The 22,399-nt window shown below is 48.9% G+C and overlaps 1 protein-coding gene across 5 annotated transcripts in view; it reads left to right on the plus strand.

Moving 5' to 3' along the window:
• Nucleotides 1-22,399, plus strand: part of LOC104327438 (glypican-5) — a 363,470-nt gene that overhangs the window by 74,261 nt on the left and 266,810 nt on the right. For all 5 annotated transcript variants that reach the window (XR_012763606.1, XR_012763607.1, XR_012763608.1 and 2 more), the window contains exon 3: nucleotides 5,449-6,143. Coding sequence is in view for 2 of the 5 variants with exons in the window: in XM_075417551.1 (XP_075273666.1) it covers nucleotides 5,449-6,143 (695 nt within the window). In the remaining 3 variants the exon portion in view is untranslated. The remainder of the gene's footprint in view (nucleotides 1-5,448; nucleotides 6,144-22,399) is intronic.

The following is a 22,399-nucleotide window of genomic DNA, read 5'->3' on the forward strand; positions in this document are numbered from 1 at the left end:
GCTGCTTCCAGCAGTTTGGATACGCTCCCCAGCACGCCGTCTACAGAAACCGTTATCTGGTCTGAGGGCACCGTGCCCCGAGCAGAGATGGCTGTGGATCACCGGACTGTTCTCTTAGGAAGGCATCTCCTGGGCTTGGGTGTCTCCTGCCCCTCTCCCTGTGCATCCCCAGCCGACGGAGCAGTGAGCCTGCTTTAAACGTGCTGGTGTTACTTCTGGTCCTGGTGCTGCCAGAATCAAATACTTAGCAAAGAAAGACGAGGTTAATGGTTTCCATGTTTATCCGTCTCACCAAAAGGAGCTGCATGTTTCCTCCCCTTCTCCCTGTGCAAGATTGGACAGCAAAGAAGCTGTGTGAGCTTCGAAGTAGAAGCAGCGTGCTGTTGGATTCGGGAGTCGGTGGGGTTTGCTGGCTGGGGCAGCGGCCTCGGGGGGTGGTTGCTTCCCGTGTCACCGCGCAGCTGTGCCAAGGCTGAGAGAATAGGCTTGTGCCTATGAAAACAGCAAAGGAGACTGCTTCTCGTGCCAAGACAGGCGTTTTCAGGTGGTGCTTAATGCTGTTGGTTCCTCTTGCTGTTGTTGGAAGTCAGTCTTCCAACAGAACACTTGGAAATGGGTTTGCCGAAGCGTCTTAGCTTTGCCGGCGTTACCAAACGAGCGGTGGGTCTGCTGCTCTGAAACTCCAGGCTTTCTCACGTCCAGGGTTACACGTGGCGAACCGCTGCCCAGGCTCCCGGCACGGGAGGCCTTGCTGAGGAAGGACCGGGTATTCTTAGGCTCTGGAAGTCTCGCTGCTAGAATTTTTTAAAGTGCTTGGTGACTTTTCATAGGTTTTCTTAAGTTAAAAATGATCTGAAATCACCCTTGGAACTAAGCAGAGGGTTAGAGGATGATAGCGGTAGCTTGTAAATAATCCTCCCTGTTGGCTCCTGGTTAATCAGGGCTGTCCATAGCGGTGAGGTACGGACAGAGGAGGAGGAACAGGCTTCTGACTTTTCAACGTGGGCAGAAGTTTCTGTCAACAGCTGCGTGATGGGGTATTTATCTGATGTTAGCAGTGTAGGTGGACTCCTGGAGAGCCTGGGTGAAGAACCTGCCCTATGCACAGTGATGGAAAGCTGGCTTGTGTTCACTGTCTGAGCCATGCTCTGAAGGGCTGATCAGCTCTGAAGACACCATGCCCTCTCCTTGCTGCCAAGGGGAGCAAATTCAGACTGCCCTCTCCCTCCCTTCCAAAACCGACTTTGCTGTCTTGCTGTCGAATCCCTTTTGCACTCTGCCTTCTTGGCAGCTGTTTCAGAAGATGAGTAGAAAGCTAGAGATGCTTCCTCTGGGCCAGGTTCTGAGAGCTTTTGGGTTTTTCTCTGACCCAAAGCGTTCTGGAGGAAGCTTGCAATGTTTCCTGCAGGTGTTGGTGTGGTGTCAGTGACGGGGGGGTGGGCAGGGTGCTTCCCTGAGGTGGCTGGTGTGCTTACCAACACCGTGCTCGTCCTTGGCTTCAAGAGTGGCTGTGATAACGCATAGGAAGACTGCCATTCTGAAAACCGTAACACGCAGGAAAAAGTAGGGTGTTAATGGAGAGCTTTGGCCCTGCGTTCAGCAGAAATAAGAAGGAAGCTTCCAGCGCTTGACATTCTTTGGTGCTAGCAAAATGCCCTCAGACAGCAATGAAGCTGGGAGTTACGAAGTTGTTTTCCAAAGCAGCTTAAGGAGTGGCTGGAGTCCAGGTTCTGTCTTTGCAAACAGGACTCGGTTTGTTTTGCCCTTAACATTCTCTTTTAAAGTCACCTGAACATCTAACTCCCCCCACCTGTTCATCTGGTTTAATGATGCGTTTTGAGCACTCTTTGTTCTTCTAAATACGTTTAGAGATCATTTCAGATCCAAAAAAGGAGAACTCTGAATTGTACGCTTTGTGTCTCGTGTGGATGTGTACCTCGGGGTGGTTTTTCTGCTGTGTGTACCTTGTTCTCTGTACATCAGATTGCAAATAGTACGTACTTAAATTCTGCTGCTGCAAAACAGTAATATGTTGTCCTTTATTTTAGGAAGCCGTAAAGATGCAGAAGATTTAATGGACTTGAAAGCATTAAAGGGAAGCTATTGTTCAACAAACCGTAGCTTTCATTCATCCTGTAGCTCTAATAAATGCAAGATGTTGAAGGGAAAGGAGCCAAATATTAGCGTGGCCCTAAGAGACCAAACAAACAACGGAGCTACTTAAATTTGTCATTCTTCTTTCATGGTTACGCTCAAGTCTAAAATGTACACAGATGTGATTTCCGTATCGATAGTTTCAGTGTTTGCTTCTACTTTTGGTTTATTGAGCATTGTTAAATCTTTTCAGTGATGTTTATGACACGATGATTTCCCTTTCTGCTTTTGTTTTAGAAGCTGGTGTATTTTTTAAATTGAAGTTCAGCAGGCGTTCAGTTATGGCGGAGTGCGAGGACGTGTTAACGTAGGGGAGAGGCGCGGCGCCAGCCGGGTGGTCCCACCTTGGGTTCCCCCTCGGTGCTGCGGGCAAGGCGCCAACGTTGGCACGCACAGAAGCGCGGCGGCGGGGACGGTAGCGTTCCTCTCCCGCGTGCGTGTCGCCGTTTGCACTCGGTTTTACGGCTTTGGGTTTGGAGCCAGGGGGGGTTCAAACAGAATCACAGAATAGTAGGGGTTGGAAGGGACCTCTGTGGGTCACCCAGTCCAACCCCCTGCCCAAGCAGGGTCACCCAGAGCAGGCTGCACAGGACCTTGTCCAGGCGGGTCTTGAATATCTCCAGAGAAGGAGACTCCACAACCTCCCTGGGCAGCCTGGGCCAGGGCTCCGTCACCCTCAGAGGGAAGAAGTTCTTCCTCATGTTCAGACGGAACTTCCTGTGCCTCAGTTTGTGCCTCAGTTTGTGCCCATTGCCCACTGGTGTGAGAGAAATCAGGAATCCTTTGTGCTTTTTATTTCATTGGGTAGGTGAAAAGTAGCTGTGGCTGCTCTAAGAGAAGGAAAACATCCTCTGTGGTGGGATGGGTGTGCTTCTGTCCGAAGGAAGCTGTCACTCAAAGCCAGGCTGTGCCACGCTTACGGTGAATCAGCGTGGATGCCGCACGTGCAAAGCAGCGTGTTTCCGTCTGTGTGTGCTAGACTGAGCCCAGTAGGATTCTTAGCGTACGTGGATGCTGGGAGCCGGGCTAGAACCCGCACGCGCCAGCTGCTCAGCGCTGGGCCTGGCAGGCTGTGCGCTGCCGGCCGAGCGGCAAAACCAGCACAACCAGCATGGCATCTTGTTGTCACTGGGCTGGTCTCCGGGAGCCGGGTTCCAAGCGCCGGCATTGAGGTGGGCAGCTTCCAGAGGCGAGTTAGGCTTGGTGGCTGTCACAGGCACGTTGTTGGTGCTCAGCGAGCTGAGCGCCCGGTGAGCAGCGTGAAGGGAGTTCTCCCAGGGAAGCTGGCGTTGCCTGCCTGCCTTACACTGCGTAGTTACTGATCCGTTCATTCAAAATCCAAATCTGGCTGTGGGTTCACTTCGTCTGTAGCCTTAAATCAAAAAGGGGCTTCGAGGAACAGAACAAACCTTGTTCTCCACCTTCCTATTTATTTCAGTACTAAAGGAAGATAGAAGATACATAATGCTTCTATTGAATTCTGGATGATTTTGGTTATGTCTTGTAGCTGTTCAGAATCGAGGTATTTGCAATTTATAGTACGTTGTGTGCTGCTGATGGGGAGGTGGAACACAGGGGCAGTGAAAGGGGACGAGATGTTTCTCCTGGTGCGTGCTTAGGGTTAGAATTCAGCTTTTTGCAAGTTCATAAATGTCTGAACTTTGTATTTGCGCACAGGAGCACCCGGTTTTTCGAATAGTGGTACATCTCCCTTGGGATTTAGAAACTCAGCATGAAGTACCATGCAAGGTACATTAAAAGTGTACAATTAATCACTTTTGAAACAAGATGCTAGAGGTTGCCTGCTCTGTACAGCCCGAATGCAAGCTGTCTGCTGTTACAGACTTGTCTGGCTGCACGAAGCCCTGCTATTTCTAATTAAAGGCCGAAGAACATCCAGCTGACCCAGTAATTTGATGTTTGTCTCGAGCATCTCCTAATGCCTTCTAACAATGAAAAAAGATGTATTTCCTTCTGAGACATCATTGCTAGAGTGCCTGCAGGCACGAGCCATGCTGTGCCTGGGCAGTGGTACCTTACGGGTGCTCGCAGCAGAGCTGTGACCAGCAGGCGTGCTGTTTGTACCTACTCTTGGTGTTCGGACTCTCTCTGTAGGAGGAATGAAGCTATGTACAACCACGATTTTATGCAGTGAAAAATCGACGACGCCTGCGGTTTGTGTTCAGGGAAGTGAGTCCCGCAGGGGGATGCTTACAATGAGGGTGGTGGGACACTGGAACGGGTTGCCCAGAGAGGTGGTGGAGGCCCCATCCATGGAAACATTCAAGCCCAGGTTGGACAGGGCTCTGAGCCACCTGATCTCGTTAGCGGTGTCCCTGCTCGCTGCGGGGGGGTTGGACTAGATGACTTCTAGGGGTCCCTTCCAACCCAAAACTTCATACGGTTCTGTGATTCTATGATTGTATGTTGGGATGAACATGGAGTCGGGTTAGGCCGAAAGGCTGGTGTCAGGTGTAAAGTCTGAACATGAAGGAAGAACTTCTTCCCTCTGAGGGTGACGGAGCCCTGGCCCAGGCTGCCCAGGGAGGCTGTGGAGTCTCCTTCTCTGGAGATATTCAAGACCCGCCTGGACAAGGTCCTGTGCAGCCTGCTGTAGGTGACCCTGCTTGGGCAGGGGGGTTGGACTAGATGAACCACAGAGGTCCCTTCCAACCCCTACTATTCTGTGAGTCTGTGAAAGTGGTGGCCCTGCTGCCTTGCCTGGAACCACTCGCTGTCCGGGGAAGCGCGAGGACGGTTTGCGTCAGAGGCGTTTTGTGGTGGAGCTTCCAAAGAAAGCAGTGCGAGTGGTGTGGGTTAGAGTCTTCAGTGTCATTACAGACAGCCTGGGGAGCTGATCCCTTCCCTGCCCCTGTCTGTGAATTCTAGCAGTCCGTGCTTACCGTGGCTGTACACAGAGGGCTGTCCTGGGGCCGTGCCTCGCTGGGCTGCCCGCTGCAGGCCCCCTTGGACGGAGCCCACCCGCGCTCGCTGCGGCCGGCGAGTCCTTCGCTGGCCGCCGGAGCGTGGGACAGGGTCGAGCTGCTGGGAGGACAGTAGTCTTTTCGTAAGGAAATGCTTTTGTGCTAGGGGTTGCCTTCATTATGCACATGGAGTATTTAGGTGTCTTTTAAATCATATTACTGACAAAAGCTGTATGAACTGTCAGTGTATTCGTGTTGCAGATCACGTAACTGCTGGCGTTGCTGTTCCAGACAGCGTTAGTGCTGTGACCGAGATGCTGGCTGCTGGCGATTAACCTCCAGTTCTTTCTCTCCCTTGCCCCTTTTCTAGAGGCCTTTGAGTCTTTGCTTCGCTTTGCCGAGAACCGCACGAGTTCCCTGTTTGAGACAGCTTACAGACCCGTGGCAAAAGAAGCAGCGGAGCCTGTGAAAGAACTCTTTACAGACATCTCTCTCTACCTTCTGGGCGCGGAGACTACAGTGGAAAGCGCAGCGTTGCGGTTCTTTGACAGCCTCTTTCCTCTGGTGTACAGTCGGCTGATAAACCCCGGCATTACGGATTTATCGGAGGACTATACGGAGTGCCTCCGGCTGACAAGGCAAGACATAAATCCGTTTGGACGCTATTCGAAAAACTTGGTTACAGAGCTGTCAAAGTCTCTCTGGGCGAGTAGGATGTTCAGCCAGGCCCTCAGCCTGGGCATTGAAGTGATAAATACCACTGAGCACGCCGCGCTCTCGAAGGAGTGCGGCAGAGCCCTGGTGAAGATGCAGTACTGCCCGCACTGCCAGGGCCTGACGCTGATCAGGCCCTGCGTCGGGTATTGTCTCAACGTGATGAGGGGCTGCCTGGCCAGCGTGTCGGAACTGGATGCGCAGTGGCGGGAGTACATCTCCGTGCTGGAGTACCTGGCGAACGAAATGGCTGCCTCCCACGAGCTGGAAGTGGCGCTGACGGGAATCCGGAACTCGGTCAACGAAGCCATCCTGCACGCTCAGCTGAACGGGCCGCAGCTCTCTGCCACCGTAAGTGCTCTCTGATTGCTCTCTTATTTGCTGAGTAGACAGCCGAACAAGTGGGTGCTGTCTTTGCACCAGTTTTTAGTCTTCAGCTAGATCTTTGTTTAATAGTCTGTGGAAACGTTACGGCTAATTACGGTGGGGTTGGGTAGAGTCTGCTCTGAAGTGAACAGGGAGCAGGGGAAGTTTGTTGCTGGAGGAGCAGCCCTGTAAAGCAGAGAGCTCTGGCTTCTCTGCAGAAGTTTCTAAACAAAAAAATCAGAATATATTGTACTTGGTACCAACAATTTATTTTCATACTCGAAACCATCTGGTTCTGTAGCTCGGAGCAGCGTTTCCTTGGTGGGCAAACGTAGTGCGTGAGGACATTCCGCAGGAATTGGTAGAAGGGATTAAAGAGGGGGTTTCTAAATAAAGGCAAAGAAAGGAACTTTTCCATAATTTTACAGTCCTGTTACTTTTGTGTTGACGGAAACATCAGGAAGGTACTACAGGAGTATGAGTACATCCATCATACAAGAGTTGGAAAAAGAGTGTGAAAAAACCTTTTTTGACAGTGTTTATGTAAGTTAGGGATAAAAATACATGGAAGAGGGATCCATTTTTGTAAGTGGCAGGTTAAAGAGGAAAGAACTAGGATGGTAGAACTCTCGTTAATAACAGCACCATATGACTAGCGGGCGTTCTCTCAGGGTGTTGAAGATTAGGCCAGAAATTATTGACGTGACTAATGATGCAGCTGACTATATCTGTGTGAAGTTTAGTGTGACTGTTGGTGGAAAAAAAAATGTAGCAGGGTAAAGACTAGGCTAAAAAATGCAGATAGAACTGCCTGTCTTGAAAGTAAAGGAATTCTTGCAGAGAACAAGTGAGAAGGAAATGCACAGATGTAATAAGTTAATTCCTGTGCTGATCTCTGGTCACCATATTATGTGAGTGAAAAAATACTTCAAAGAGTCTACAGAAAGAGGCTGTGTGGAGGGTGTTCTAAGCTGAGGAAATATTTTACTAGGAGAAAGAAAAATGCCTGTATGTTTGTAACCTTCCGAGATACCCAATATCAGTTCTCTTCAGTTTAAAACGTCTAAATTATAAAATTTAATAAAATAATTATAAAAAAACCCCCACTTCCAGTCATCTGAAGTTTTCACTTGATATTTGTAGTTATTTCGGCTCACATTGCTTCAGGTTCTCCTTTACTTGTCCGCAGTGACACCTCTGTCTGGTAGTTGACCTGACATCCAAGGATAAAGATGAAAAATTGAGAGAAGGTTTGTCCGGGTTGTTGGATAACGCCCGGTCTGCGCAGGAGCCTGCGGGCGTCGCAGAGCCGCAGGTCGTCGTGGTGCTCGCGTCTGCTCGGCAGCGGCAGAACCTGTCCCGTAAAGCAGGGCTAAACCTAGAACACCTACTGAACTGTCTGCTTGGCTCGGCTTTTCCCTCAGATGATATTCTTATGTGAGTCTAGGAGGGGAATGACATTATTACATATATTAGCTTTATCTGACCATAGATACCGCTGAAATAATCTCATCGCTTCGTTACTGATTTCACAGAAGTAATTAGGAAGGAGTTAAACTTTAACTATTGGCAGCAAAAATAGTCAGTCAATTTCCTGCAATTTATGCAGCATGTTACAAAATGCTAAAACATAATTCTGCATTGCATTACAGAATCACAGAATAGTGATTGGCAGCAAAAATAGTCAGTCGATTTCCTGCAATTTATGCAGCGTGTTACAAAATGCTAAAACATAATTCTGCATTGCATTAGTCAGCCTCGTAATTAGTACGCACTTGCTTAGCTTATGAGGGGGTAAAATTTGTAATCCAGGTGACTTCCTTAGAGCTGAAGTCGAGGAGTGTATTGCTTTTAGCTGATGTGGAAGTAGAATTCTCTCTGAAGTGTCTTTCAGGCTGAGCATTTTCTTTCCTGGTTATTCGAATCATTTTGTGCAGGTCTTTCTCAGTTCCCTAGCAGTACCTTTAAACATTTTCCCACTTCCATTCAGAATGAATTCAAAAAGTGCCCGTGTGTTGGAGACTGCAGTGATGCTTTTTCCCCCAAAGTTACCTTTGTTTTCTCTCAGCTAGTGAGACCTCTGTGCACAGAAGAAAATTGTGGGTTACTTTAGGGACAAAACTCACAGGATGGCAAAGGATGTTTTCTGTTTGAAATCTATAGTGTGTGTTATCCTCGGTCTTCTGGCTTTTCCAGTTGCCAGCAGGGTAAGACTAGATTTGGAGGACAGGGCATGTTCCATGATTTGAGCAAGCATTTCATCTGATACTGATTTAAAACTTCACTGAGTAGCTACAGAGGATAACCGTTATGTAGAAAATTGAGCTTAATTAAGCTGCATTTCCTTCTCTGAAGAACCGGAAGGGAGGTCAGTCCACAGCTTCGGGATTTCTGGCTGCGAGAAGCCAGAAATTCGCAGGATCCAGGGCCCGGTTCTTTTCGGGCTGTGCTGACGGATAGGTACCCGGCATATCTGCTGTTTGTTTTACTTAGGGGAAACTTTTCTCAGAAAAGAAGATGCCTTCTCTTTTCCCTTCATGAAAATTCAGAGACCTTGTTCTGCTCATGGGGTGTGCTCTTCAGCGTCTGCAGAAGCAGGAATGTTTAACTTGGGTACAGTTTCTGTTACAAATGCTGTAATTGGTTTCATTCAATTATAAATAATCTATGGAAAGCTCAGTCAGGAAAGCAGAGCACTCCTAGTAATTTTCATTTATCCTGAGGCAGCCTTAATTAACGTGTCTGCCCTTTTAGGCAACATTTTACATTTTTTCATAGACAATATGGCTAAAAATTAGAGTTCTTTTTTAGCTTGCTGCCTGCCTGGATGGTGATGAATAATGGAAAGGTAGATGATGGTTTCGTTAAAACAAGGAAGGAGTGAAATAAACCAATAAAGCACTTAGGGTACTCTGCTCAAATGAGGTGCTGTCAATTATTATAAATTAAAAAAAAACAAATCCTATTTGTATGAAGAGTGCATAGCTTGAAGAGACTGGCCTCTGCTGCCCTCGTCCATTACAGCCAAGAGAATGGGCTGGTTAACTGGGAGAACGCGCGGGGAAGGTCACCTTTCACATCTTCCTCATCTCTCCTCAGATTCCTCCGGAACGCGCTGTGCCGTTCCTCCGAGGACGCTGGCTTGCGTCCAGCTCGCCCAGCCTGACGCGGCGTCGGCCGTCGGAGGCACGGCTCGCTCGGTTGTCTGCGGGAACCTCGTTGTCCCTCGCGTTGGTGGGAGCACCGGGTGCTGCCAGCTGCCGAGACCGCGTTTGCTTGCCCTTCCCTATCGCTGCTGAGACTTTTTTCTCTTTGGTTTTCTTTTCGTGTCTTTGTGTGTTAAAGCTGGTCTGATTTCTCGTGTGTTCACTCTGCTGTATTGCTGCGTCCCCAGCTCTGCAGTTGTGCATCATTTGTGATTGTTTTTTTAATTTTTATTCAAAGGGGAAGTGGAATACCCTCAACTGAGACGCTGGGAGGAGAGGTGGTTCGGAGATGGCTGCTGGCGCTCTGGGGATGTGCGTCGCCGGGGAGTGGGACAAACGCTCTCTGTGCCACAAGTCCCAGTTAAGTGGTGGTCCGGCTGCTCATGCAGGGCTGGCGAGGGCTGGCTTGCAGCCCCCCTCCAGCAGGCCCAGGGTCTCAAATGGGGACGGGAATCCGAAGAAGAATAACGTAGGAGGTAGGGGAGGTTTCTGTTGGATCAGAAATGGTTAGAATCTGCCTGGCCCCACTACCTACAGATCTGCACCTCCACTGCTGCAGGACATATCCCAGGGCTGCGGCTTTGCCCTTCAGCGGAGCTTTGTTGTCCTGCTAGCAGAGCAGCACGGCTTGCTCTGGATCTGGAGGGCACTGGTGGTCGGTGGGATGGGTGTCGGGCTGCACCGGTGGGAGCTCAAGGGTCGGTGCCCTGCGCAGGGACAGATCTCCTGCTGGCTTTGGCAACTCCTGGTTGCACAGAGGTGCATCTCCCCGTTGTCTGGGGGACAGATACATCGCTGTCCCGGAGGAGGCGTTCTGAGGTCCAGCAGCAGAAGGAGAGTTCTTCTGTTTTGTAGATTATCTAAGCGTGCAAGATACATTTGCCCACGCTGGTAAGCTCCGTGGTCCTGGGTCCCTGCTGGGCTCTGGAACTGGTGATCTGTTCCCTGTTCCACGCGTGTGCGCGGCGCTGGGTGGGTGTGAGGCCATGTGGAAATACCTCTGGGACAGAGAAACCCCGTACCGCTCGTGTTGCCGCCTACCAGGGCTCCGTCTGGCAAGGGCCAGGCAGAGGCAGGATTTTCAAAGCAGCAGCATTTTGTGGTCTGAATTCCACTTCAGCTCAATAGAGTTTGGACACATAACTGCCCGTTGTCCTTTTAAACACTTTTCCCAGGTATTGCTACGACCTCTGTTCTGCGTGTGGCTGCTTGTGAAACGTGCCTGTCCCTGTAGTGGAAAATGCAAAGCGATGTGTGTTAGCAGAGCGATGTGGAATATGGGAAGGCACATACTGCTCTGTGGTGTTCTTGCTGCATGAAGTTCATAAGCACACAGTACTTGGCTTCTTACTAATGCTGTAATGGCTGAAATGTAATAAATGAAGAGAATGTGAAAAGCCACAGACCTTGTATTTTTAGGATGGCCAACTGCTGTACAAGACAAAAGGCCAACATACTGTGTTTCTTGATGATAGGAGTAATAAAAGTAAAAGCTAATAAAAGGCTTGGTAGAGGGGGATTGTAAAACCTAGGTATGATCAGAGATCAGGCATTAGGAGAAAGCAGAAAGGTCTGTGCCTTGAGCCAGTTACCTTCTTGGAGACAAGCTTACCAATTAATATGATAAAAGTGATATTGAAGTGGGAGAAGAATAAACTTTGCAAAGAAGAGCAAATGGAGGCAGGAGAAGCACAGGATGTGAGGGATGTTTGAGGTGCACGAGGCTAGGAATTTCAGGAGCATCTGGAAGAACAGAATCAGTGACTGAGAGAGAAAAAATCGGATCAAAATCCCAGAGAAATCAATGACACTCTGTCTACGAGTTGTGAAGACAGCAAGGAGGAGGATGAGTGACAGTGAGAAAAGATCCGCTGAGTACCGGTTGTGTTTTAAAGGGGCCTGACTGAAGGTTGTAACGAAAGGGGTGGTCTGATGCCTCTTCCTGGCAGGTTGTTGGAGTGGTGTTGCTTGTGAGAAGGCAAGGCAGGCATCAGAAGGTGAGAGCTTGCAGCAGGGACTGTTGACCTTGGTGATGAAGACAAGACAGACAAAGGAATTAGGCTTTCCATGCCTGCCCAATGACTTCTGCGATGGTCATTTGTGACCAGGGATGTAACTGGGGGTTAGGGAGGCAAATTACATGGAATTAACGGCAATTTAGAACTTAATTAAAAAAAATAACAAACCCCAAAGCAACAGAAAATGCTTATAAGTAGATGGTGGGTCTCGGTGGCTGGTCCATCAATCTCCTCCCATCAGTGGCTGTAAGAAGTGTTATTCCTGTTGCGAAGGCGGCAGCAGGTAATTTTAATATGCATGCCTATCGCTGTCCACTGCTGCCTACGCTTGCTTCCCTGGAGCCGTTTCTACGGGCATTTCTCTTGTTTGTATGACCTCATCGTGCGTGTTTTGATTTTGGAAGTGGTGTTGCTGACCGCGACGTGGCACTCGGCACTGAGGAGAGCGGCTGCTCTGCGGGTGCATGGGGGGGCTGCGGGTGTGCGGTTATCGGGGGCGTTTGCCCCGCAGGAGGGTGAGGATGGGAGTGCTGGTGGAGCTGGAGAGCGCTGGGAGGTAACACAGAGCCTGAGATGATAGGAAAGGGTGTGTTTATAGAAGCACTGAAAGAACTAGTGTTTGGTCCTTGCGACATCCTTACGAAGTGGCTGTAGTCAGGTGCCATATCTTGGAAAACAAACGGAGGGAGCATTCAGTAATATGGAGCAAAAAGTCATTGAGAGAGGTAGAACTAGAAGTGAGGATTTTTTTTTTTTTTTCTTAAGTATGGTACTGCAGCAGCCTGTCATTTTTGGAGACATCCGAGGGCAGAGTTTGTGTCCTTTATAGGCACATGTGATGCAGCTCCGCACGTATCCTTAGCCAGCTGGCAGCTGCAAAGGTTTGTTTAACGTTGCATTTAGCTGAAAGCAGTAATCCCTGCGAAGCAGCAGGTTGTACCAGCTTGGTGCTGAGCAAGCAAACAACATAGATACTTGTTAAACTCACTGAGATCACAAAGGGGCATCTGCCTGTGAAAGCTCGTGCTTGGTGTATCCCGAAATGCCCTTGTTTTTGTGGTGGGATTGAGCCGGAACTTGAGAAACTTTCTTGAGACTTGAAAACTTTTTTGAAAGAAAATTAAAATCTTGCCGTAAATTTTCTGGTAGAAATTCCGCAATGTATGGAAGGCTTACAGAAAATAATTTAGGGGGTCTGAAATCATTAGGAATGGAGAAGAAAAAACAATTCTGAGAAATAAAAGAGCTAAGGTTGGTTAAAATGGTCACCTTCAGGAAAATAAAAGCCTAGAGGAAAGACTGCCAAACTTGCAGCAGCAGGAGGTGGGCGCGCGGTAACCTGACAAATTTGAAAAGGAGGTGGCAGCGCTCTGGACAAAGTGACTTTGTGCTGAGTGAGTTCACGGCAACAAAGAGTTTCTGCCAGCCCATAACGAACTGCTTGATTAAAGACGCTGAACAGGAGCATAAAACACTCCTGGAGACTTTGGAGAACACTCGGAGCTGAACTCAGGTGCTTCCTTCCTGCCGGTTTCCCAGCTCAAGTGAGCAACACCAGCTGTCAATACGGGCACGAACCCTCCTCGGCAGAGGTTAAAGCCCTGTGTTCAATTCCTGGTGGGTAGGTTGCTGAAAATAACTGTCAAAACGTACAGGGAAAGCTATGCTTGTGCAATATTTGCCCTAGAAAAGGCATTTAAAATGTCATTTTGCTTTTTCGAAGCACTTACCAAGAAACCCCTTCTGAAAACAGAAAATGGAGGAGATGCCTGGCTGCGGTGAGGTATCTGCGGAGGATGCTGAAGGCACCAGGACGGTTGCCCTGTTGGATTTAACAGTGCTTCTTGCAGATATGATCTTCGTTGACCCAGCTGCTTAAATTGAAAGCATGGCCTTGTCGATTTTGGTGTTGTGATCCAAAGTTACGTGACCGTACGGCAGGTTTAAATCCTTTGTGAATCCAGGGACGGGAGGAGGCCTTCGAGAAGCCTGATGAATTGCACGGAAGGCGCACGATGTGATCTAACGACCCATTTCTGTGTGAAAGGTAAAAGAATGGTTTTCAGCGTATAAGGCATAAACCAAAATTTTGATGTCAAAATCTTTTTATTTCTCTTGGGCTTGATACTCTTTAAGATACTGCTCTCATCTTGCGGTCAGTGACGAACGAGCGTTTAAAAACGAGCGCTGGAACTGTGTATCTGGAGTTGACTGAATTTCATGGAGTCTCAGCATCTAATTCTTGTAGTCAGCTTTAGAAGTCTTGCCACGTGCTATTTGTTTGATTTAAAAGCATTTTGACACTTGAGTGCTGTAGAAATATTTCTGGAAATAATCATCCAGATGGTGTAATGTGTTTGCCGCCTCCCCATCTGTTACAGAAGGCCTCTGGAGAACTGGGGCTCGTGTAGTCTTGAGCAGCTCTTGGAGGGGGTGCAAGGAGCTTGCTGGCCTGTGCTGGCTGATGACAGTTCTCTGGTATCAAACACCTGCACGGAAAAGATGTTAAGGAGCGTCTCATCTGTAGGGATGGAACTGCTTGAAGTTTGGTATTTATGTGAATAAGTATCACAGAATCACAGAATAGTAGGGGTTGGAAGGGACCTCTGTGGGTCATCTAGTCCAACCCCCTGCCGAAGCAGGGTCACCTACAGCAGGCTGCACAGGACCTTGTCCAGGCGGGTCTTGAATATCTCCAGAGAAGGAGACTCCACAACCTCCCTGGGCAGCCTGGGCCAGTGCTCCGTCACCCTCAGAGGGAAGAAGTTCTTCCTCATGTTCAGACGGAACTTCCTGTGCCTCAGTTTGTGCCCATTGCCCCTTGTCCTGTCACTGGGCACCACTGAAAAGAGCTTGGCCCCATCCTCCTGACCCCCACCCTGCAGATATTTGTAGGCATTTCTAAGGTCCCCTCGCAGCCTTCTCTTCTTCAGGCTGAACAAGCCCAGTTCCCTCAACCTCTCCTCGTAGGGGAGATGTTCCAGTCCCCTCCTCATCCTCGTAGCCCTCTGCTGGACTCTCTCCAGTAGCTCTTCATCTTTCTTGAACTGGGGAGCCCAGCACTGGACACAGTACTCCAGATGAGGCCTCACCAGGGCAGTGTAGAGGGGAAGGAGAACCTCCCTCGTCCTGCTGGCCACACTCTTCTTGATGCACCCCAGGATCCCATTGGCCTTCTTGGCACCCAGGGCACACTGCTGGCTCATGGTCACCCTGTCATCCACCAGGACACCCAGGTGAAGCCAAGAAGTAGTAACCTGTGTTCAGAGTGAGGGGCCTTAACAGTGCAGTAAAAAATTCATTATTTATTATTCACTTTGCATAATGTCTACCATCTTCACTTAGGGAAAATCATTAAAAGAGGAGGTGGATTTCTGAAGAGTACATTTTATTACTTCATTGTTGTTTTCTTCTTTAGGCTTAAAAAAACCCACCATACACCATTGATACTAATACTAAATACGTGCTTAAACGTGCGTGGTCGGTGACGCGAGCGTCCCTGGCCATGACAGGAGCGCTGGGCCTGCCCGTGCCGCGAGCCCCGTGCAGACGCTGGCGTGCGCAGCCCCCTGCTTGCCCGCCCGCCCGTGAAGCCGCAGCTTGCGTCGGGAGCGGGCGGTCGGCTGGGTTCTAACAGGCAAGGTCACGCAGCAGTTTTGTTTAGTAGGAATGAGCTTGTTAGTTCTGCTGTTGATCTGAAGTTAGTTTTTCTGAGGGCCGTGCATCTGCAGGACAGAACCATTTTTTCTCGAAACAGCTGCTTTGCTGCATTTTGCTTGCCAAGCTGAGGTGCTGCAACTTTTCAGCACCGTCTGGTTCCTAGAGAATTTGTTCCTGGGAATTGTACAGTCAAGTGCAATTTTATTAAAATAATAAGCAGCAAGCCCCAAAGCCATAACCTCTCTAAAATATATGGTCAGAATGATGCTCACTTTCACCCCGAGCCGCAAATGCTAGCGGGTACGGAGCGAGCGGTGATGTCGGAGTCCTGTTGGCTTCCAGCTGGACGCGGTGGGGAGCGGAGGGTGGGTGTCCTGATGGCAGGCCGAGAGCTGCCCAGCAGCAGTGCTGTCGGAGCCGCAGCCTGCCGAGACCGCACCGGCGGGAGCGCAGGGTGCTGCCGCCTGGCTTGGAACGCGGTTCTGGTGTCGGCGCTGCTCCGTTGTTGCAGTTGAAAGATGAAGGACGTAAATACGGTAAGAGTCCAGGATTGTGCTTGAAGCACGACGTGGAGCAAGGCGGTCACAGAATCACAGAATAGTAGGGGTTGGAAGGGACCTCTGTGGGTCACCCAGTCCAACCCCCTGCCCAAGCAGGGTCACCCAGAGCAGGCTGCACAGCACCGCGGCCAGGCGGGTCTGGAATATCTCCAGAGAAGGAGACTCCACAGCCTCCCTGGGCAGCCTGGGCCAGGGCTCCGTCACCCTCAGAGGGAAGAAGTTCTTCCTCGGGTTCAGCTGGAGCTTCCTCTGCTTCGGTTTGTGCCCGTTGCCCCTTGTCCTGTCACTGGGCACCACTGAACAGAGTCTGGCCCCGTCCTCCTGACACCCACCCTGCAGATATTTAGAGGCATTTCTAAGGTCCCCTCGCAGCCTTCTCTTCTCCAGGCTGAACAAGCCCAGTTCCCTCAGCCTCTCCTCGTAGGGGAGATGCTCCAGTCCCCTCACCATCCTCGTAGCCCTCGTGTTTGTGGAAGTGATGGTGCTCGGGATGGCAGACGACGCGCGGAGTGCTGCGGCACAAGTTGGGCGCGCTCGGTTCATTGCTTCTGCTGCTTGCGTTGTGCTGTGTGCTCCTGTTGTCAGCCGCCCTGGGCTGGGCAGGTCGTCTGCGTTTGCTATTGCCAAATCAATGCAAATGATAAAAGAGAAATGAGATGTGCGGGGTTTTTTTAAACCTGACTTTGTTTTGTGGTTTATTAAATACGATGGATTTTCGTAGCCGCGGTGCTGTGCAATTTTGGCACTTCTGTTTTTTGTGGTTGATTTTTTTGGTCTTATAAATTAACAAGGCACCAGACAATGAAGTTAGAGCGTTGCTGGGTTGGGGTCCCGTCCCTGGTAAGAAACCCAGCTCTGGCGTGTTGGCAGCTAGGCTGCTTGTTATGCGTTGTGAGGCGCCCGGCTCTGGGAGGGGTAGATGTTTGACAGCACTGCATAGATTCCAGTCAGCCATACAAACTACCTCCAGTGAAGTGGAAAGGACCAGAAAATTGTTTTAGCAACAGCTAATTCTCTGGAGTCTTTTAAGGCTTTTTTCCCCTTTTTTTTTCTTTAACTGTTTGGTTGCCAGAAGAGGATTTGCCAATTTAAACAGTAGACGTTCCCGGATTGATTTCAGTTTTTAAGATTAGTTATGAAAGCTTTTCACTGATTTTGCAAGCCTGCTCCATTCTACGCCATCCTCTGTAGTTTTCTTCGAGATCAGATAGTTTTAATCCTCTGTAATCAAATTTTGTGTTGCTCTTATTGCAGACTGGCAGCTCAGATGCTTGGGAGCCATCGCAAGACCTGAATGCTCATTTCCCCAGAGGCGAGCCTGGCTGCCGCTGCGTTCCCTAGAGGGCATTTACTACTGGAAAAATTAATAAGGAGTGGAGGAGAGGGGAAAGAGAAGAAAATATAATAATTCTTAGAATGTATTTATCAAGTATTCAGGTGTCTGCTTTGCTCTGCATAGCCGGAGCGGCGTCGGGGTGCGGCTTGGCGGAGGAGCGCAGGGCCCTGGTGGCTGGGAGCGGCAGGCGGCCGGAGGAGCGCGGTGTCCGGGACGGTGACCTGGGGCGCAGCGCAGAGGACACCGGGGGCTTGCTGTCCATCGCTGTGCCCTGGCTGAGGGACGCTTGCTCGCCTGGTGCCGCAGTGGAAGGGCTCAAAATGGGCACGTGCTTGTTCGGAAGGTCCCTTGGTTCCTGTTAGGGAGATGACTGTGCTCTCTGGCTTTGGCTTGCTTCCCGATTTGGTCAATACTTCTTGTTTAAAAACTTCACTTAACTGCTGTTACTTTGATGTGTGGAGTTTACCCTTAGTTCTCATGTTGTTCTAAATACATTTGATACATCATTTTAATGATGTGCTTTTTTCTTCTTTTTTTTCTAATAAGCAAATGTGACTCTGCTGCCTCTGTGGAGGCAAAAGGAAATAATCTTCTTGTTCTGCTGTATGAACCCTTGCTGTCACGCTGTTCTGTGACGCTGGACCGGGAACTGAAAGAGCTTGGTGGGTTTTCATCTGCTGATTTTTCTGTACCGAAAGTTGGAACTCAGCTGCTGACAGGAGAATCGAGAACAAACGTTTCCAAACAAGTGACAGTGAAGCAAACGGAGAAGGGTGTTTGTGGTGGGTTGGCCTTGGCTGGCGGCCCAGCGAGACGCGCTCGGTCCCCCTCCTCAGCGGGACCGGGGAGAGGACGAGGTGGGAAAGCTCCTGGGTCCGGACAAAGACAGGGAGATCTGGTGTCAGTTTGCTGTGGGCAAAACTGGCTCGACTTGGGGAAAACAAAGTTATTGCCAATCAAAATAGGCTTGGAAAACAGGCAAAAACCAAAAGGCATCCCCCTGAACTGAAATGGTGATCTGAGGTAATAGAGAAAAAGATTGCACTATTCCCAATTAAAGCAATGACTGTAAAGAAATTTTCAAGGGAAAATAAAGTCAAAGGTCTGCTGGTAAGGGGAAAACATCTCTTGGATCTAATTAGTTTTCTTTTATAAAACAAACTTATCACAGTTAGAATAGGACAAGTGGTGGTTTGGAGGGAGTTTAGTTTGTGCAGAAAGAAGGAAGAAAGGAAGGGAGAAAAAAAGGGCTAACCAAATAGGATGAGATGGAGAGGAATGTGGAGTCGAAGGGAGGCAAAGCAATGAGAAAGGAAAGAAAGAACTAGAATGTGTTTGAAGACAGAATAAATGATGATAATTTGTTGCTGGCTGTGGGTAGGCCAGATGGCACGGGCTGGCTGGGCTTACGAGCCCCTGAGCATTATAAACTGGTTTGCTGTGGGTTATTCTGAGAAAAACAGATTTAATAAAACGAGGGTATTGCGAGTCAGGCCCAGAAGCAACAGGGCCGTATTTAGAGGTCTTCTCAACCGGGCTGAGCAGCTCAGTGTCACGTAAAGACGGCTGTGCCGCAGCTGGACGGAAGCGTGTCAGCCTGCGCGGGGCCGTGCAGCCGAGCAGTGCTCTGCTCTGCCTTTGCTGGGGCTGCCCTGGGGCTGCAGAGCCGTGGCTTTTCCAGCATGTTCCGCGGGATGGGTGTCTGTCAGCCGGCTGTCAGGGTGCACAGGCTCCTCGGGAGGGGATTATCGTCCTGTTAGTCTCCTCCTTTTTTTTTTTGTTAGCTTGTGGTGGTGGTGGGGACTTACCAGCGTCAGTGTTGTCTCCCTTCCCCCTAGACTGCCTGTTTGGGTAATTCTACCATTTCAAGCCGGGTTTGGCCGTATTTTGCCTATGCTGGCGGAGGCTCGGGCGGGCCGATCTGGCTGTGAGTTCCCCCGAGCAGTCTGCCTGACCTCGGGTGCGCAGTGACCTGCTGCTGCTAGCCAGGGAAGGGCCGGTGTCCACGCTGCCGCGGCCGTGGAGCGACAGATCTTCAGGGCTTTTGCTCAGTTTCTCTTGCCTCTGCCCTGCCTCTTCTCTCTCTAATCAGCTCAGTGTCCTACAAAAAAGCACTTTGCATTTTTTTGCAAGGTATGTGATGCATTATTGTATAAACTTTAATCATTAAGCATATATAATCTATACTTCTCTGGCTGTCTAAGATTGCCCAGGACATGCCCTCAGTCCTGAGGCTTCGTCCTGGATGGAATGGAGAAGTTGGCTTCTTGCAGGATCAGGTCAGGAAGCTGCTACATTGATAGACTCCAAATTTCAGTATGAGCTTAGTTCTTCATGATGATTATTTGAGCTGACATTTATTGTAATCTGAAAGAAGGAAAAAAAAAAGGGCTTGTTCATCATAGTTTATTATGAAAATATGTATTCAGTCCACTATTCCAGTTCATGACAGCCGAGAGTTTGGTCTGTGCAGTCCATCTGCTTTCAGCCCTTGGAACTGTCATAACTAAATTGTAAGTGCCTGGATTAAGCCTGAAGAAAGAATACACGCAGTGAGGTTCGCCTGGAAAGAATCTGGTGACTTCCCAGCCCTGCTGAGCTGTTGTAGAAAGGACTCTTGTGCATCGCAGATCGCAGTGTCCGTGTCGGCGAAATGTTTGGATGTGCGTGGCGAACCGGCCTCGCTGATCTGCAGAGACAAACACGCGTCCCGATCCGAATTCTGTCCCTGGGAGCCCGCTGCAGAAATGGAAGCGAGCTGCTTTCTGCCTGGAGTTAGCTTAGTAGGTTTGTGTTGTCGGAGGTTGTGGTGGTCAGAAAACTGGCAACAGACTGAGGGGAGGTGGTCGCGTTCGAGCTTCTCGATCAATATTTGTCTTGTGTATGAAAGGTGCCCCTTTCAGTGTCTGCAGTGGGAGTAGCGGTTGACCAGCAGGACTGAAAATGGCAGACCTATTTTTGTACTGAGAAAACGTGATAGACTTTTTTCTTTCTAGTTCTCAGATGCTTTGTTTTCTCAGAGGATGAGTGGAAAGCTGTCTGTTCTCCACAGCTGGTACAGCATCTATGGAGTGGAATCACGCGGTGCTGGAGCTGGAGAAGATCCCTAGAGGCTGTCTAGCCCAGTGGAAGGACCAGCTAGGTTTTTATTTGTCTTCCTTATCTAACAGACTAGAATATGATTTACAGAGAGCTGGGGCCAAATAACCAGAAAACAGTTAATTTCTTTTGTAGTGCTGTCTACTCTTGTTATACCCACCTCTTCCAGTCCATCTAACTAACCTTGGCAATCTGACTTGAAATAAAGGACAGCGCCAGTGGTGTTACTCTGGTTTTTGCATTTTTATAAACTGTACTTAAATAGTTACAGCCCTCTCCTTTCACAGTTCTGGTCTGGTGGTTGGCTTCATCTCTAAACAGTTTTTTTCATTCTGACCTCTAGCTTACCAGCTCTGTGGTGCTTCTCTGAAATTTTGGGAACTGCATGATTTGTGAATTGCTTAATGCTGTAGTGTAATTGTAATTTGGTTTAGAACAGGCTCAATGCTGAAGATGCAGAACTAAAGCAGAAGTCAAAAGTAGTAAGGGAAAGTGCTAGGCTGAGCAAGAAGAGAAGAGTGAGGATCTGTTATTGTCAAATTTCAGCTTCTAAGAGAAAAGTGGAAGATTCAGTCTAAAGAGAAAGGAGTCATTAACTGAAAGGTATGAAATTTGTTGTCTGAAGCCTGAGAGAATGATCCTGATCTTTGGAGTCACGGTGACATGACAGGGTCAGTCTGAGGAGGTGGTGGTGAGGGAGATCACCCTGTGCCTTCTGCTGGGTAAGAAATGGGTAACTACTCTGGAAAGCATAAGGGAAGAGAGGGGTTTGGTATTCTTTTCCCCTGGGACTGCTTCCTCCTTTCAGTCTGCTGTTCTGAATGCTTACCCAGTCTGCAGCAAAGGTGGTTCTGAAAGGTAATGGCATTAATCAGAAAGAGGTGGTGGGTTATGCTACTGTGAAGTTACGTGGTTATGAACTATTATCAGATACTTCTTGGAAAATCAGAAATTAAGCCATCAAATATTGGACAGGTCCCAGTTTGACTTTCTCCCTAATTTTTATTGTAGTTTTATGAGAAAAATGAGTTGATTTCTCTTGTTTTACTACAAATGCCTTAAAATTGCAAACTGTTTGAGTAGAATGATGGTTATTGATTTTCCTTGCTTCATTTGTAGGTTTCATTGTGTCCTTGGGGTTATGGGGACATACTCAGAAGTATGCAGGATGAGCAGTCCTCCAGTCTGTCCAGTCTCCTGACACCGTGGAACAGTGGTGTTTCTGAAGCGGGAGACACTTGCTGAGTGCCCGTGTTAGATCACTTACAGTTCCTAGTCTGAGCCGTAGTAGGACTCTTGAGTAACTTCACTACTTCTGTTTGTTGCCTGTGTGTACTTTCTGGCAGACTGAGTTGCAGATACCTGGTTGTTGGCATATAATGTACCGAGTTTTAATGACTTATACAGAATTTTTAACTAGATACAATTTTATCCTTCCTTTATATTTGGCTGGGGAGCTTACCTGACAGTCTCAAGATTCAGAGACTGTTCTCCTTGAGTTCATGATCGGGTGGTACGCTGGATCTTTTTCCCCTTCCATGTCTGAGCGTCAGGAGGTAGCACCACTGTGATGGTGCGTATCAGAGCCAGAGATTGAGCCAGCTCACGTTGTCAAGAGGTGAAAGCCCTCTGCCTGCCCCTGCACCACTCTTTGCTGCGGAAGAGCTATCTAAGGAACCACAAACAGTCCCTTACAAGATCAGCACTCCACCACATCACCTTCATCCCCCAGCCTCTTGGCAATGTGCTGATAATGTGTCCAACGTTTTGCTTCAGGAGGAGACCAAGGTCACAATTCCCCCCCCACCAGGAGACAGTGATAAATTTTCCTTTTCCATCAGTTCTAGTGGTACTCAAACTTTGGCATTGTTACAGCTCTAGTCTAGGACAGTTTGGAATCCCCAGCATGGAAAACATCTATTTGCACATACTGATGTCAAAGTCGCGACCGCGTGTTTTGCCTGGACTCAGGACTGCTTTACACCTGGCAGCCTGGAGGACGCCGAAGGTCTCCAAAAGACAGATGAATAATGGAAATACCGAATACTCTGTGGATCAGGCACCAAATCTCCTGTCAGAAACCCTGAAGATGTAGCACTCATGAGGACCTCGGTGCAGCTGTACAAAATCTAGTGTAATATTTGTCTGCCAGAGTCACAAGGCTCTCCCCTTTGTTTCTGTTCTCTATGAATGGTCAGGCTTCAGCAGAGAGAACTAAGGAGAAACAGTGTAGTAAAACAATGGCTTTACAGTAACAGTGAATACAGAATTATGTAGAAAAATACAGTTGTCAGAGGATAAATGTCTAGGGAGACGTGAGGGAATACTAGGGTCAAAATCCTTGAAGATCACAGTCGCTCCT

The sequence above is a fragment of the Opisthocomus hoazin genome, chromosome 4 (assembly GCF_030867145.1).
Source record: "Opisthocomus hoazin isolate bOpiHoa1 chromosome 4, bOpiHoa1.hap1, whole genome shotgun sequence".
In the NCBI taxonomy this organism is placed as follows: Eukaryota; Metazoa; Chordata; class Aves; order Opisthocomiformes; family Opisthocomidae; genus Opisthocomus; species Opisthocomus hoazin.